This window comes from Anas acuta, chromosome 8 (assembly GCF_963932015.1).
Source record: "Anas acuta chromosome 8, bAnaAcu1.1, whole genome shotgun sequence".
Lineage (NCBI taxonomy): Eukaryota > Metazoa > Chordata > Aves > Anseriformes > Anatidae > Anas > Anas acuta.
Genome location: NC_088986.1, coordinates 12,275,038 through 12,291,149, shown reverse-complemented (window position 1 = coordinate 12,291,149; position 16,112 = coordinate 12,275,038). Strand labels below are relative to the sequence as shown.

General features: G+C 34.3%; 1 protein-coding gene across 6 annotated transcripts in view; it reads left to right on the top strand.

Annotated features, from left to right (window-relative positions):
* Positions 1 to 15,432, top strand: part of ZZZ3 (zinc finger ZZ-type containing 3) — a 60,294-nt gene extending 44,862 nt beyond the window's left edge. For 3 of the 6 annotated variants that reach the window (XM_068691391.1, XM_068691392.1, XM_068691393.1), the window contains 9 exons: positions 723 to 870; positions 953 to 1,071; positions 1,363 to 1,434; positions 1,612 to 1,713; positions 3,045 to 3,140; positions 7,365 to 7,517; positions 10,915 to 11,049; positions 13,627 to 13,727; positions 14,091 to 15,432. In XM_068691391.1, coding sequence (XP_068547492.1) covers positions 723 to 870; positions 953 to 1,071; positions 1,363 to 1,434; positions 1,612 to 1,713; positions 3,045 to 3,140; positions 7,365 to 7,517; positions 10,915 to 11,049; positions 13,627 to 13,727; positions 14,091 to 14,235 — 1,071 coding nt within the window. In that variant the 3' untranslated portion in view covers positions 14,236 to 15,432. Of the gene's footprint in view, positions 1 to 722; positions 871 to 952; positions 1,072 to 1,362; positions 1,435 to 1,611; positions 1,714 to 3,044; positions 3,141 to 4,298; positions 4,411 to 7,364; positions 7,518 to 8,895; positions 8,951 to 10,914; positions 11,050 to 13,626; positions 13,728 to 14,090 lie in introns of those variants that run through there. The other 3 variants (XM_068691394.1, XM_068691395.1, XM_068691396.1) reach the window with 3 other exon arrangements.
* The last annotated feature ends 680 nt before the right edge of the window (positions 15,433 to 16,112 follow it).

The following is a 16,112-nucleotide window of genomic DNA, read 5'->3' as shown; positions in this document are numbered from 1 at the left end:
TTGGTTTAAAGAGAGGTGTGACCTAAGCCTATTGGTTTCAGTGGTTGTTTAGCCATTACATTTTGAGATGTGTTAATAACACGTAATAGGATTGCATTTGATAATCATTGTATCATATAGGAAATACTAATGCTAGTTGAAGGCATGTGGTACATTTATGTCTCTGAATCTAAGGAAGGATACTCTTAAGGTTGACCATAAAAAAAAGTTGTAAGGCTTGCATCAGTTGTGTTACAGTAAGAAGACAGGATAAACATTTTAAATAATGCTTTGATTTCCTTGAAGGGATGGGTTTGGGTTTCAGTTTATCAGATGATAAAACATTGTGTTTTCTTAACCTTAGGAAAGTTACAGGTAGTGGGCAAGCAGTATGTCTAAACAAAACAAAAGCCAGGTAGACAGCAACAGAGTATTGAAATCAGAAACACCTGATTTCAGCTGTGAAACACAAATTTCAAAGCTTTGTGCTCAATAAGCCATCATTGACCGTGCCGCTGCATATTTTATATGCACTGTTGTGTATTACTCTTGAAAGAGATCTTCTCCTGAAAAAACCTTTGTGCTGCATGGCACTTTAAAAATGCTGATTTTGAATTTTGCTTTTAGTTGAAAGGCAGTTTTTCATAACTTTTTCATAACTTTCCAGGATCCATAGTTCTTTGTTGGGATATACAACAAGTACATTAAGTGTTGTTTATCACTTTTCACATTTTTTTTTTCAGGTCGATATGGGTCTTCCATATCCTCAGAGAGTTGTTCAGCTCCCTGAGATTGCCTGGGACCAATATACCACTAGCCTTGGAAACTTTGAGAGAGAATTCAAAAACCGAAAACGTAACAGTAGGAGAGCAAAGCTGATTTTTGACAAAGGTAAAAGGAGAGTGAGTATATGTTACAAGAAGCAAAAGACCAGCATGGAGTTTCAATAATTCATTTCTTGTGTTGTTTGCAGTAGGTATACCTGCAAGACCAAAAAGTCCTTTGGATCCCAGGAAGGATGGAGAATCTGTTTCATACTCTGTCTTGCCTTTAAGTGATGGTCCAGAAGGCTCCACAAGCAGCCGTCCACAGGTAGTTGTCACAAAAGGAAAGATAAATTTTTTACAAAACAGTAAAATTTTTTAAATTATGGGGTATGTGGATAATTTTAACCATAAATTTAATCATTAAAATTGATCATAAAATTCATTCATGGATCAAATTGGAGATCCTATTTTTTGCTTTAGAACAATTTTATTTCAAATTTTCATGCATGTATTTGTTTCAGTTTTGATTTTTACTTAGGAAAAGGATCAAAGTCAAGTTATCCTAGCTGTACATTTTCTAAACACCTGTTCCATTTTATGTACTATATTTGAGCAGATGATAAGAGGACGACTTTGCGATGAGACCAAACCTGAAACGTTTAACCAGCTGTGGACTGTAGAGGAACAGGTAATGGGAAACTCTTCCACTTCAGTAGCTGCAATAACATATGTGATAATAACAAACAATGTAATACTATTTACAGTAATTTAAGTTCAAGTCACATGTATGTAGATACCTGTCCAGTGACAACTTGTATCTCTACTAAGACAAAGGTGTTTTTTCTGTTGTTTGTGCTCAATTTAGAAAAAACTCGAGCAGTTGCTTCTGAAGTATCCACCAGAGGAAGTAGAGTCCCGACGGTGGCAGAAGATAGCTGATGAACTGGGAAATAGAACAGCAAAGCAGGTAACAAGTAAAATGCTTTAAGAAGTAATCCCTTCTGTTGATTATTTTTTAGCTTTTTAGGAAGCACTGATAAGAGATTTTTTTAACAGAAAATAAAAAATTAGAAATAAATCTAGGTACCATAAGTCATAAAATGAGAAATTGGAAAAGAGGTTTATTTTTGATAATGTTCATAATTAAATCAATAAAACCTATCTTGATAGAAAAAGATTTGACTTTATGCATTTTTTGAATATTCTAGTATGGTAGTACCAGTATCAGTCACTGTGTCCCAGCAGTTAGTATATAATTTCCCAGTAGTTCTAATTGTAGATCTCAATTTTTAAAACTGCAATACATAAAATTCAGTATCTTTTCAGTTAGCACTTTTTCTTAAAAATTTAACAGCAGAGCCTGCATTTCACTAATAACAACGTGAATCTTTTAATTTCAAATCAAGAATTTTAACAGTGCCCCAAAGCCCTTGACAAACTGCCAGACATAGTTGTTGTTCACTAGATTTTGACAGCATCCTTTTAATTCTTTATAGCAAGTGTAGTGTGTGACACCATTTGTTCTCAGATTGAGTTACGCTGGAGTACTGAATTTCCTGCACCTCAATACTGTGAAATGGGCAGACATTTTAATACTTGCAGACAGAAGAATTAGCTTTGTACTGGGGCCCATGTCCACAAAAGAAGTGGACATACTGAATGCTTTTGACTTTTAGGGATTTTTCCACTGAAGCAGCATACTTTCTCCAGTTTGACCAGAAGTTATAAATAAATAAATATGCTGATGTTCTGTGTTTACAGAACTCTTATTTCTCCTATTTCACTAGTATGCTTTCGCGTAGAAGAATCCTTAAGTGTTTCACTTAATACAACAGTATCTCATCTCAGGTCATATCTAGGCTTACAGGTATATTTTTCCATAATGGGAAATTAAAATGCATGCTTCTGATATCATAAATAAAATGCAGAAGTACTTTCTGTATGGTAACTATACATATTTATCTGTTGCTGTTAAGAAAGAATACATTTAGCTTCAGCAGGTAACAAACTACTGAAGCTCTTTCCTTCCTGGTGGATTTCCTGTGTAATTTTTAAACGAGGGATTTTTTTTTTCTCTTAAAGTCTTCAAAATGTCTGGAAATATGATAATGAAGCATTGGAGGATAGGTAATATTTAATAGTTGTAATATTTAATATTTAATTAGTTGTTACAGAGTAGAAAATGACAATTTGTTGTCTTTATATTCTAAACCAATGTAATGATGCTGGCAAAGTTTTGAAGTGAAGGCCTGTTATATTTCATTTGACATTTAATTGTTGCTTGTTTTTTGTTTTTAGGTTGCCAGTAGAGTACAAAAATATTTTATTAAACTGACTAAAGCTGGTATTCCAGTTCCAGGAAGAACTCCAAATTTATATTTATATTCCAAAAAGGTGAGACAATATTACAACAGAAATTCCATTTTTCTTCTTGTATTTGTATGCAAATTGAAACTAAAATATTAATATTTCAGTGAACTTAAGTCTTGATTAAGTCTTGCATATATTTCTTAATTAATCTATTTCTTTTGCTATTAATGTAGAGTGAGTTAGGAGTTAATCTAGTTTCACATCAACACCTGTTAATTACAGCTGTATTGCATAATCACACCAAGATGAAGTGTCAGGAAAGAGAATGCTGCAGTTAGAGTGCAGGCTGAACTAACAAGGCTGGAGCATTGGACTTAGGGGTACTTTTTCCTCATTTGTAAGTGTGTTGTCATTGATACAGAAGAGGCTAATGAGAACCCTATTGGAAGAGGATAAGGAGCCCTGTAGTTCATATTGTACAGTCATGTTTTAATTACCAAAAACATAGACGACTGTGTATAACAGCATACTTAACTAGCACATTAAATGAACATTTAATTCTGAAATGTCATCTTTTATTTTGATTTGCAGTATATATGACTGGTAAAATGAAAAGGTCATATAAATGACGATCAAAATGTAATGTTTTTCCTGATCTTGGAATGGGTGAGAAAATATGACCTTGAGAAATCTTCTTAATTTGAAAAAGCACAGAGAAGACCCTAGACTGCTGTGCAGGCCAATCATGTATTTTGATGTAAATCATGTAGTATTCCTGGACACTAATGAGAACCCTAGACATTTGAAGAGGGAAATCTTAGCATGTTTTTATTGTGTTTTTTTTGTTAACAGTATATTTGCAGAAGTTGTTTAAAACCTGTTACAAACACATTTTGTAGAGTAACATTGATTTTTTTTTTTTTTTTTTTTTTTTTTTTGCATTGAGGTATCTGTGATGTTTTCTGATAAGGAATAGAGCAAGCCTTGCACTGATCCTGAAAATGCACATTTGCAAATTTAGTCCCTTGAAAGTTTGGGACCTAAAGTTACTGTCAGATAAGTCTGACAGGAGATCTACTAACGCTTGTCTGTAATGATGTAAAAGGGTACACACCCCCACTTGTCTACTAGTTTTCTCTGAAGTTACTGTAAAGAATGAGTATCACAGACCTTTCCATTTAACATGGTAATGCCATTTTACTTTCACCAGTATTTTAACCTACTATTCTGCTCTATAAACAGAGGCAGGGAAGGCACAGACATGATTATGTCTGCTGCTTTATCTATTGGAAAAGTGCTTTCTGGCAGAAGAACCCAAAAAGCAGCTGCAAACATTGATACCTTAAATATTGTGGTGAGATTTATCTAAACTCTACATTGCTTGTACAGTTTACCGTTCTGTGGGGCTAATTTTGAAAGAGATGTGGGGGGGTGAAAATTGTTTTTTGAAAATTATAACCCTTGGGGTTCTTTATGTCACCTTATAATTTTAAATGACCTTAGTCACATGTTAGTTGTTTTTCCTTTCCTCTTGATTTTATTTGGAAAGACTTATTATGGAGTGCAGGGCAGCAGACTACTGTATTTGCTGAATAATGGGAGCACTTCATCAGTACGTGTGTGACACTAACCATGTTGTTTTCCACTAATTTGAACAGTGATCCATAAAGTTCTATAGTCTTGCTGTTCTGCTTACATACACAGTATAATCAATACTAAAACATATTTTACACAATTTTCAACGTTTTCAAACTGCAATATATAGATTTTGAGATAAACTTATACATAGAACAAATGTAATGCTCATGTCTGTTTTCACAGTATAATTCGTACCCTTATTACCAAGTTGTAAGAGTAAGGTCATTGTCCCTGATTTTTATTAAGGTAGCTTCTCCGATTTTTCTTTGTAACCCACATAAAAAACAAAAAATAATAAAACAGCAGATTAAAAAAAATCAAACAAATAGTATATGTGGGGGGATTGAGGTCTTGGTCTGCTAATATAACTGTCTACTTAGAGCACTGATTGACAGCACCATACCAGCCTGTAGTTACTCCCAGGTCTCCAAAGGAGATAACGTAATGTGGCAGAAAGGAAGTGCAAGCGGTACTGAAAGCCTGGATCCTGCTTATGCCGTACTCCTGTTTGTTTCAATACTGAGTGTGTGTATAAACTGTAAAGTGCACTATCTGCTTTACTGCCAATAATAGAAGTATAAATGCTGATACTTCAAGTATAAATTTTGGAGGAAATAAAAACCCAGTTATATGTAATGTAAATAATTGTGTCAAAAGTGATGCTTCACAAGGGGAAGGTACTTCTGTTTTTCTGTGGGGATTGCCTAGGCTGCTATTTTGAAATGGTTCCTGGGTAGGTGAGAATGCTACTCAGTTCCTTAACATCTTGTTGAAGTTGCTGTGTGTATCTCCTCGTATGACATGATGTGTCTTGTGATAAATGGCACAGGAAATCAAGCACGATGCACCAGTTTATTTTCCTGTGCAATGTTATCAACTGTTGGTGAAAATAGGATCAGTGATTTAGGACTGTAGTAATCAATTCTTCAATTACGGCTTATTGGTTTCAGTTTTATGTTTGTATTCTATCAGTGCACCTGCCTTTAAGCTTAATCCACAAGATTAATTTCCCAAAGGAAAAATGATTTTAAACTATCTGCTCTTATGTAGTATTTTAGTTCATTCTTCACCACAAGCAGAATCATATTAAAAACAGAATTCAAATCCTCAGTTAAGTTTCTAGACTATAACTATATGCATAATACTGCAACTGTTAAAGCATAGATATGGTTTTCCTTTCTTGAATTCCAGATCTAGTACTGTATGCACAGCCTAACCTTACAAATGGAATTATTTTTGGTGGTATGAAATTTTAAAGGAAACCAGAAAGGAAGCAAAACTCAGGAAGTTGGTGATTACGTGTATAAGGCAGAAGGTGGAAAAATTCAATGCAGCAGGCACTGTATTAGTCTTAGAACAAAATGGTCATTTTTATTCTGTGCATTGTGTGCTTACAGATACAAGGTACCAGCTTCCAATTGTCATTACTTCAGATCATTCCTTACAATGGGGCTAGTCTTAATTCCTTGTTATACTTGTCTGCATAGCTCCATTCCAGCTAATATAATTTATGGGATCTTTGCCTTTGCTTTTTAAACTGTGCAGAACTATAAAATAATGTTATGTATTGAATCCCAGTTTAGAGATAAATGGTTTTATTACAGTGCTACAGGTTTGTGACTGATTTTAGGAGCCTTTGGGATGAAGCATCTTCTATGAAAAAAGAAAGCATTAACTATTGTAAATATTCCTTATGCTTTGTCTACGTGACAGAACCTAGACAAGTCCTCTGTTTTATAATTAAAAGAAAATGTTTTCCATGCTTACAGTTTTTGATTTGCATTGTTTTCTTTAAATTGTGGAATGTATTTAAGATGTCAAAATGCTGGTCGGGAAAGGAGCTAAGTAAAAAGTTAAGTCAGTTTCATTCACCAATAGTTCTTCTACTTGATATTTAATATTCTTCCATGGGGATTAAGTAATGGGGGCTGAGTGCCTTTAAGTAATCCACTTTAAAATTGCTGTGCATTCTACACCTTCAGACAGCGTTAGATACACACTAATGGAGTAATTTATCTGTTTGAACATTTCTTAGATTCCTTTTCCAGTCAGTGGCAATGAAAAAGAACCTTCAGGGACAAATTCTATCTCATAGAAACCTCTTTTGTGGTGGAATGAAAAGCCTTTAGCAATAGATTTTTCTTACCATAGACTAAGAAAGAAATCTGGACAAAATTAGCCTAGACTTGCATTTTCTAAGACACAAACTAATACAAGATGACGTGTCAAACATGGACTGATCTCCTGGGTCTAGGATGTGTGCAAAAGTACTTCTTTGGTTAGTCCCAAACAAGAGCCATCCCTTCAGCCTTGGAAGTCTTTAATACCTTTGCACTTTGGTTCTCAGTCTTTAAAATTGTATGTTTTATTTCATTTTTTATTTTTTTTTTACTGTTGTGTCTCATTAATTTAGATGCTGGGCTTTTTATAGTGAGAGCACTTTCTTGCTGGGTTTTTAACAGAGAAGTGTCTGATTTCACTTACTGGGGAAAAAAGCTCCACAATATGAAACTATATGAGGCTCCAATATAGAGGTTTAAGTAAAAATAATGGGGAAGATGATACATGTTCAGTGCAAAAGTGATTTTTCTGACAAGGTTGTATTGATGAGGATTACTTAAATGGTAATCAACCAATTTTTTTTATAAATATATTATCTTTCCACTGTAGTCATCAAGTAGACGGCAGCACCCTTTAAATAAACATCTTTTCAAACCTTCAACTTTCATGACATCTCATGAACCCCCAGTTTATATGGATGAAGATGATGACAGATCCAGTTTTCACAGTCATATGGATACTGCAGCAGAAGAGGAAGTATCGGTATGTCATTTAAATCAGTAAGCAAATGTATTCCTTATTGTCATCTTAACTTGTTTATTGAATAATATGAGGATGAAGCATCTTTGTCATAAAACAAATATCATCAATTAAGTACTAAATTATGGTCAGATTCATGAGTCATTTTGAATTGCAAACACATCGTTAATATAAAGGTGCACAGTTCCAGAAAAAATAGACCAAAAAGATAGGAAGTAAATGAAGTAGTAAAAATTTCTGTCCTGAAACAACTTCTAAAATGTTTAGTTTTACGTATTTTCAAAAAGTGATCTGATGTTACTTATTTTTAATGTTATTTATTTTTTATATTATAAGTGATCTCATTTTTAAAACTGTACAAACTACCCAGGCATGATTCTAGGTAAAGATGTGTGGTATTAGACAGGTTGTGTAGTGTCTTGGTAAAGCTTGAGTTCCACTGGCATCATTGCTTTTTTGTCTTCCTTCACTGACTGAATTAATTTTTTTTTTTCAATCTGCTTGAAAACATGAGCTAACAGACTTAGTCCTGAAGTGGCAAATATGTGCTTTTAGAGGCAAATTTCAGTAGATGTCTTGTCCCAATGTGTCATTACAACGTGTAGTGTTCCAGTTTCCTAATGTATCACATACAGTAATACTACAATGGTTTAGACACTTTTTACAACCATATGGGGGACTGTAGTGCCTATGTATTAGGGATCTTAATGAGAAGATGTTTGACAAGGCTCACAGCTGGTGTGAATCACTGTGGCTTTACTGTGTTTAGACTGAGGGAGCTGACCTGTTAATTTTATGTATTGTTTTGGAGAGCCTAGTGACATCGTGTGTGTGAAAAGCTTGTTGCATAACAGGGGCATTAAGGCCGCCCAGTTGAAGTCAATTCATTTGCTTTATCGACTTTTTTCACATGCGCTGCATAATCTTCCTGAAATTATGACGTTTGCTCATTTATAACCCAGTCTTAAATCACATTTTCACTCATTCTGTCTCTCAGTGATGATCTTTTTTCATGTCCAGGCATTTCTGATAATTTATTTATTCCTAATAAGAATCCTAAAAGGTGTGGAAAGAAAAATGTGTATTAGAAGAGATGCCAATTACTGTTACGTATTTTAATGGAGCTGTTTTTGATCACACATTCCTTTGTTCTGTATTATTCTTAAATACATATTCTGTTCTTAATATTTTCCTAAAACGTTCTAAACACTTTTTTTCCCCATGGTGTCCTAACTTTAGTAAATACGAGGACCATAAACCAACTGGGATTTATTTTTATTTTGGTAGAAGTTGCTGTTTTTTTGCAGTGATAATGGTGGACTTGTGCCCTTTTTTTTTTTTTTTTTTTTTAATTTGGCTTAATCTTTTCTTTCTTCACTAGTGCAGCATTTCCAGATGGATATATTTCTGGCTTGCAGTAATGTAGAAAGACACAGGTGAGCTCAGTTACAAAAAAGATCCCCATTATCAATGCAAAATAGAAACAATTGGGAAAGAAAAAGAGATCGTGAACTATAATCAAAATAAATATACTGGAGTCTGTTCTAATGTTAAAAATCAGATCTCTTAGTTACAGTCAGTGTCTCAGAGAAAAATACTTTATATATTTGGTGTAGCAAGAAAATTATAGGCAAGGTTTTATTTGATTTCTTTACAATGGAAGTACCAGGTGCTGTTTCCTTGTAGAATAAAAGATTATGTCTGGGTATTGCAAGTTGACTGGCATAACCATTCTTCAAAAAATTGTTGTGGTATAGATTAATTATTTCTAAGTGAAGACCTTCTATTCTCAAAAGAGTGAATTTATTTTTCAGTTACAATTACTTCATTTTGTGAGTAGTCTAATTATTCTAGAACAATTTACAAGAACAGAATAAATTATTATAGGATTATTATACCATATTTTATTCAATATATAGTTATATTGTTCCAGGTAGGTTTTTCTCAGAAAAACTTAGATTTGCATAGAATGTGAATCCCTGTTTTATATGAAAAGAACATAGCTTATTACCACAGAATATGCGTCATTTGATCTTGTTTGTTTTTTTTTTTCCTGAATATTTGCAGTCTAGTCCACAAAATAGTTTCAGAATTACAATTAAATAATTGATACAACCTTTAGAAATTTAGTGCTAAAGAGCATGCCATTTTCCCTCCCTTCTTTTAGTAAACTTACTAAATATAGCGCACATTGCTCAAACTTCGCAGTTTCTTAAAAAGAAGAATAATTGAAAGGATGTGTGCAGGCTACGTTTGAAGACTTATTACTGTCTCGTAGCTCTTTTTCATAACTGAACATTCCTACTAGCATAGGATCCGAAAACCATTGTAAATCCACAAAGACAGCTGCTACAATTAAATAGCCATCTTAAAGTAGACATTTGAATTAGAATGAGAGCTTCTCTGTTCTCATAATATACGGGTCCTCAACCTTTGCTGAAGAAAATTGGATGAGAAAAATCAGAATGGTGTGTTTTTTATTTAAAAAGAGAACCATGTGTTATGATTTTTGGGGGTACAGTTATATGCACCAGCCTATAGGGATATGGACTTTTTCATAATTTAGGAAGCGAAGCAATCTATTTTCTTAAGCTATTAAGACAACATGAAATGAATGGAAGGAGGAGTGAGCATGAGATGAAATAACCCTGTAACTTTCTACTTTTACAGTCATGGAATGATATTTCTCATAACTTTTTATTCTTACAGGTAAAGGTGAGAATCTAATCTGTTAAAGATTGTTTTCAGTTAAAAAGTATGTAGTACGTATAATGAAAGCTTGGTACTGTCTTGATTTACGGGTCTTTCAAACACATGGCTTGATGCAAAAATTCTTAAAACTGTGAAGAATTTTTGGGTGTCATCAGCTTTTTAAATTCTTACAATTTTGAAATTACTTCTGAACAGTGATCACAACTGGCCTTGAATAATACTGCTCCATGCTATTCCATAGAATAGCAAAGAGGAAGATCAATGAAGTTGATAAAACCTACCTGAAATTTTAATGCTCAGATTTAGTCTTTACTGCAGTTGCCATTTTGCCTACAGTATATGAGAAAGTGGATTACATACAAATTGCAGTAAAGCATCAAAGATGAGAGAAAAGCTAGGTTTTAAGGGAAAGGTCTGCTGTCTCCTTTATCCTACTGCTAAGCAGTTCACCAGAAGAAACTTATTTTCAGGGTAATATTTTGGTATAATGCAAATAGTAAAGAATATTTAATTAAAATAATGTAAGTTAGTTTTATGTACTTTTTTTTTGCAATGGTTTTAAAAATTTCCCATTATGTTTCTTCAAATATATTGCCAGCCTTTTCCCAGAAGTTAATTATACTTACTGATTTGTGAAATATGTAGGTACATTCCTAAAGAATATTTATCTTTTTTTAACCATGAACAGGATGAAGAGAGTATTCCAATAATGTATCGTGATTTACCTGAATATAAAGAACTGTTAGAGTTTAAAAAGTTAAAGAAACAGAAACTACAGCAGATACATGCAGAAAGTGGATTTGTACAGCATGTGGGATTTAAGGTAAGTTTAGGTGATGTTCTCTTACTCAGCAGAGTGTAGAAGTCTTTAAAGATAACATGATTTAGATTTCCTAAAATGGCTTTGTTTAGTATAACAAGGATGGTTCCGTAATTCTTTTTCGCTGTGTCTGCTTTCCCTCATCTTTTTTAATCAAAACAACTCAGTTAATTCACTCTTTCCAATGCCTCAGGTTTCATAGAATATGTGGAATATTGTATGGAAATTAATAAGCATGCTTTCTTTTCCTCATTCATAGTATGGAAATATGGCTCTAGAGCTGGGTTAAATCACTACAGAAATCCATTTGGCAATGGTTCACTGATGATAATTCTCTTACGATTTTGGAGTCATTTTTCCTCCACCTTAGACCAAAGAAAAGAAAAAGATATGGAGTGAGAAGCAGAAAAACAATTTTTTGATTTTTTTTCCCTCTACAGAGAAAAACAGTAGCAGCTTCATAATCCTATCACAGAAGTTGAAGCGACAATATGAAACAATGATTATGTGAAAAATAATATAATAAACAATGAGTTAAAATAATGTGTTATTCTAATGTCAGCCATTAATAAATGATATGAAAGATAGGGCATTCTCAAAATTACATTTTCTGGTTTGCAAGGAGATTTGCTTTATAACTGTTTGCTGTGTTGGAACAACTTCTTCACCTTGTTAGAAGTATTAGGCAAGTAGATTTGTTTTCTGATAACCATTTATATAAGAATGCAAAGGTATTCAGTTTAAAGTTCAGTTCAGAACAACGGGAAAATTGAGATAGTCTCATTTGTTGGCACTGAGAGACTTAATCGTGTTGTTAGACTTCCAAGGCTTCTTTTTTTTTCCCTCCTTTTTTTTTTTTTTCCTTTTTTCTTCAAGTTAATGGTTTTGTTCCAAGAAAAAAATGAAAAATTCAGTCAGTCAGACAGGCCTTCTAGGTTAGAAACTAGTTACTTTCTTCTACATAAAATTACACTGAAAAGTACATTTGGCATTGTGCAGTGTCAGGCATTCAAAGTTTGAAAGTTTCTTTGCAACCCCAATTTGATTTTATTATTCATTTTTATCTATGAAATTACGTGATTATATACTGCTTTTCCTCAGGAGTGCAGCCTCACTCAGTGCACAAGCTGGATGGTGCTCACCTAACAAGCAACTATTCAGAACACTTATGGTTCTGCATGACCTTCAACCTCATTTACACTTTATTCAAACTCTGCTTTGAATATTGAATTATTGAATCCCATTTTGGCTTTTTATGGCTTTTATTGCTATAATGTCAAAATACTTTGCAAATACTATTTTCTTGAATAAAATGAAAGGCATGCTATTATTCCTCTTACAGGGGAGAGGGAAGCTGGTGCACAGAAATCCAGGTTAAGGGTTTCCACTATCTTTTGGCTCTCAACTTGAGATAACTGGAACTGATTTTTAATTGTAACTTATTATTGTATTGAACTTGATACTCTCAGAGAAAAGCCCTGAGTATGCCTATTACTTACTTATTACCAGCCCTCAAACTCTGAAAGCTGTCATTGTCACAGCTGTATCCCTTACTTCTATGGAGTTGTTTGTGAGTTTTTTGTAACCTCAGGTGATTTAGTTGTGCTCAGGCGAGTTGCTGTGCAAGTGACTTTCACAGATGACACCCAAAGTTCTCCCACAGCACTTCGTGTCCTGAAGGAGGATGAGCTATGTGAGCACAGGCTCGTTTTCCATGTTTCTCTTTCCTTTTCTGTCCTATCTCTGCAGCGCTGTTGATGGTTTAGATTTTTGCAAGTCCCATTCTACAAGTTTCATTTTTTACTGAATCTCTGTGCAACTCTATTCTTCCTCTTTATCATCATGAATTTTTCATTCAGTCTTGCTGATTCATTTGTAGTTTTTTTTCTCTTCATGCCACATTCTTCTTGCACTTCGATGCTCTTTAAGATGTACGATTCTTCTGAGGAGAATAGTTCTTTCCTTCTCACTTGGCTTAAGATTTGGGCTTCTGTTTCCTTATCCAAACCCGTTGTCCCACTTCCTTTCCAACCAACTTGGCTTTTAGTTCCAGCCCACCTATAATGTGTAACTATAGTATTTGAAAGTGCCTCAGTCTGACCTTTGTGTCCCTACCTACAACATGTCAACAGCCCCCCAACAAACTCCTAGTGGTAAAGTTTTGCTGCTGTCTTCTGTCCTGGCGAGTGAGTCTGTATTAAGACATTACACATGGTTGGGCTTAAGCTATAGAAACATCTTTCAGCTGTGTGAGGATAATCAGTGACCGCAGGCAGGACTAGGCCTGCTTTTGTTGAACAGGAGGTTAATGTCACAGTAGAGCACTGGAGTAGTGGGAAGCAAAACGAGAGAGATTAATCAGTCCTCAGAACTCTGGAGGGCCTGTCCTGGAGTCTGAGGACTTCTTTATCTCAGATACATTATGGGTGGTGAGGAGAAGAATTCAGCTGTGCTAGCAGTAATCAACATACAATTCTGTGTCTTTATATATGGCATGTTGGTGCCATAAATACTCACACTGTTACTAATGTAAGTGATTACAGTTGTTTTTTTTCCACTGTTCTTCAATCTGCTTCACAGTGTGATAACTGCGGGATTGAACCTATTCAGGGTGTTCGGTGGCACTGCCAAGACTGCCCTCAAGAAATGTCCTTGGATTTCTGTGACTCTTGTTCTGACTGGTGAGCAGCATGTGCTTCTATTTGGTATTTGTAATTACCGTGAGTATATCAATGTGGTATTATTGCTGTGTATACCTGCTCCAGCACAGGATACATCTCCTGTGTTGGGTGAAGTGAAAGATACTTAAACATATATTCATGGAAGATGTACATCTAGAACATGCTTGCAAAATACATACAATAATAATACAGAGGACAGATTAGGTTTACTACTGTTAAATAGTTGGGGGGAAATTGTTTTTTGTACAATAATTGTTCAGTATCAGATTTGGTATGACTCTTAATATGATCATTGAAAGCTGTTTATGAAAGTTAAGAAAAATATTTGACTTTTAAACTGTTATCTTTTTCTTTCCCTTGCAGTCTGCATGAAACAGAGATTCATAAGGAGGATCATCAGTTAGAACCTATTTACAGAGCAGAGACATTTTTAGACAGAGACTACTGCATGTCCCAGGGCACCAGTTACAATTACCTTGACCCAAACTACTTTCCAGCAAATAGATGACATGGGAAGCAGATCTACAATCTTGGGCTTACTATCCTATTTGAAAAATAACAATGGCACCATTGTTAATTCTGTGCACATTTTGGAAAGACTCTCTGCTTTCCCTGAAATGTCGCTCACAGCATGACAGCTTCCTGGGTGTACTTGTCAAACTACAGCTTTGAGCTGTCATGGTTCTAGATCACTGAACAGCAGCTGAACATTCCTAGTGTGCAGAAGGTTTCACTGGGAGACTTTTTCACCACATTAGTCATTTTTAGGTGGTGAATCTAAACACAAAAGAAAAACATACAAAAGGGTGAGCCAGAAATGAGAGCACACATTAAAGACAGAGTAAATTCCAAAGGCTTTGAAGAACTTGGTTATAATGAGATCCAGAGGAGATGAAGTATTTATATAAAAACAGTTTAGTAGCTTGCAGTTTTGTTGTGAAATAGTTTTCAGCACAGTAACTGACTTTAGGCAAGGTTTTAACCAATGACAGTGTTTGCTTCTAGGATATACTCTAAAAAATACTCACTGTCTCAGCAATGGTTGGTTACAGGCCTTTATTAAATCGGAGCTGCTTAATCACATTGACTTTCAATTTTTTAATTTTTTTTAATTTTTTTTTAAAAACCACGATGAACTCTATTTACCAACAGTGAAGCACTACAGGAGGCAACTGTGGCATTGCTTCCTTAACCAGCTCATGGTGTGTGAATGTTATAAAATTGTCACTCAGATATATTTTTTAAATGTAATGTTATATAAGATGATCATGTGATGTGTACAAAATATGGTGAAAAGTGCCAGTGGTAGTAACTGTGTAAAGTCTCTAATACTCAACATTAACTCCTTTAAAATAAAATACACAGCCTTCTGCCTCTGTATTTGGAGTTGTTAGTGCAACTCATCAAAGAAAACTGCCTAATATAAATCATATATATGGTAATAATTTTTCCTCTTTTGTAGTCTGCACAAGATCCATGAAAGATTGTATTTTTATTACTATTTAAACAGTGATTAAATTTAGCCTGAGCAGTGAGCAAGGGTTCACATGCATTCTTTTATACTGCTGGATTTTGTTGTGCATCATTTAAAACATTTTGTATGTTTCTTCTTATCTGTGTATACAGTATGTTCTTAAATAATGTTCAATTGTCAGGAGAACTGTGAGAAATAAACTATGTGGATACAGTCTGTTTATATATAGAATGCTTGCTGTGACTTCCTTTCTGTGTAGTTTTGACTTTTTAATCAAAATGGAAAACATTAAAGGGCATTTTAATATGTCATACAGGTATTCACTATGCAGACCTGCAAGATGCCCAGCGCCTTCCTCGGCTGTTAATATCAGTGGGAGCTGATGGCGCTCTGCACCTACGTAAATATGCTTCGCCTTTGCAGGATTGGCATTTCGGTTTTCTTGTATCTTATTCATAAATTGTTCTTTTCCAAATTTCAGGAAAATCAGACTTTAGTAGCTTTGGTACACTGTATGTCATTGTCTGAGAAGCTTTGTAATTATTGTGACATATTTTTAGTTAATATATTTTTTATTGAAATGTATAGCTTGTGATTCAGAAACACTTGATTATTTTATAACTGTAGTAGACTTCCAGTTGCTTGAAAACTTGAACATTCAAGAGTAATTAGCTATAAAAGAAAGTAATTTGACTTTAAAAGTAAATAAATATGGCAATAAGAAGGGCTGGCTGCACCTAATAACCTAATTATAGCCTGATGAGTATTAATTTTCACAATAACACTTAGGTGTAGTCATTTTTTGCTTCAGAGAAAAGCAAGTTTAAGCATCTAATCTATTTAGAAGGTAATAGAGTACAGTTACTAGAACACTGAGCAAGTATCATGTAAACCTATCTCGCATATCTTGT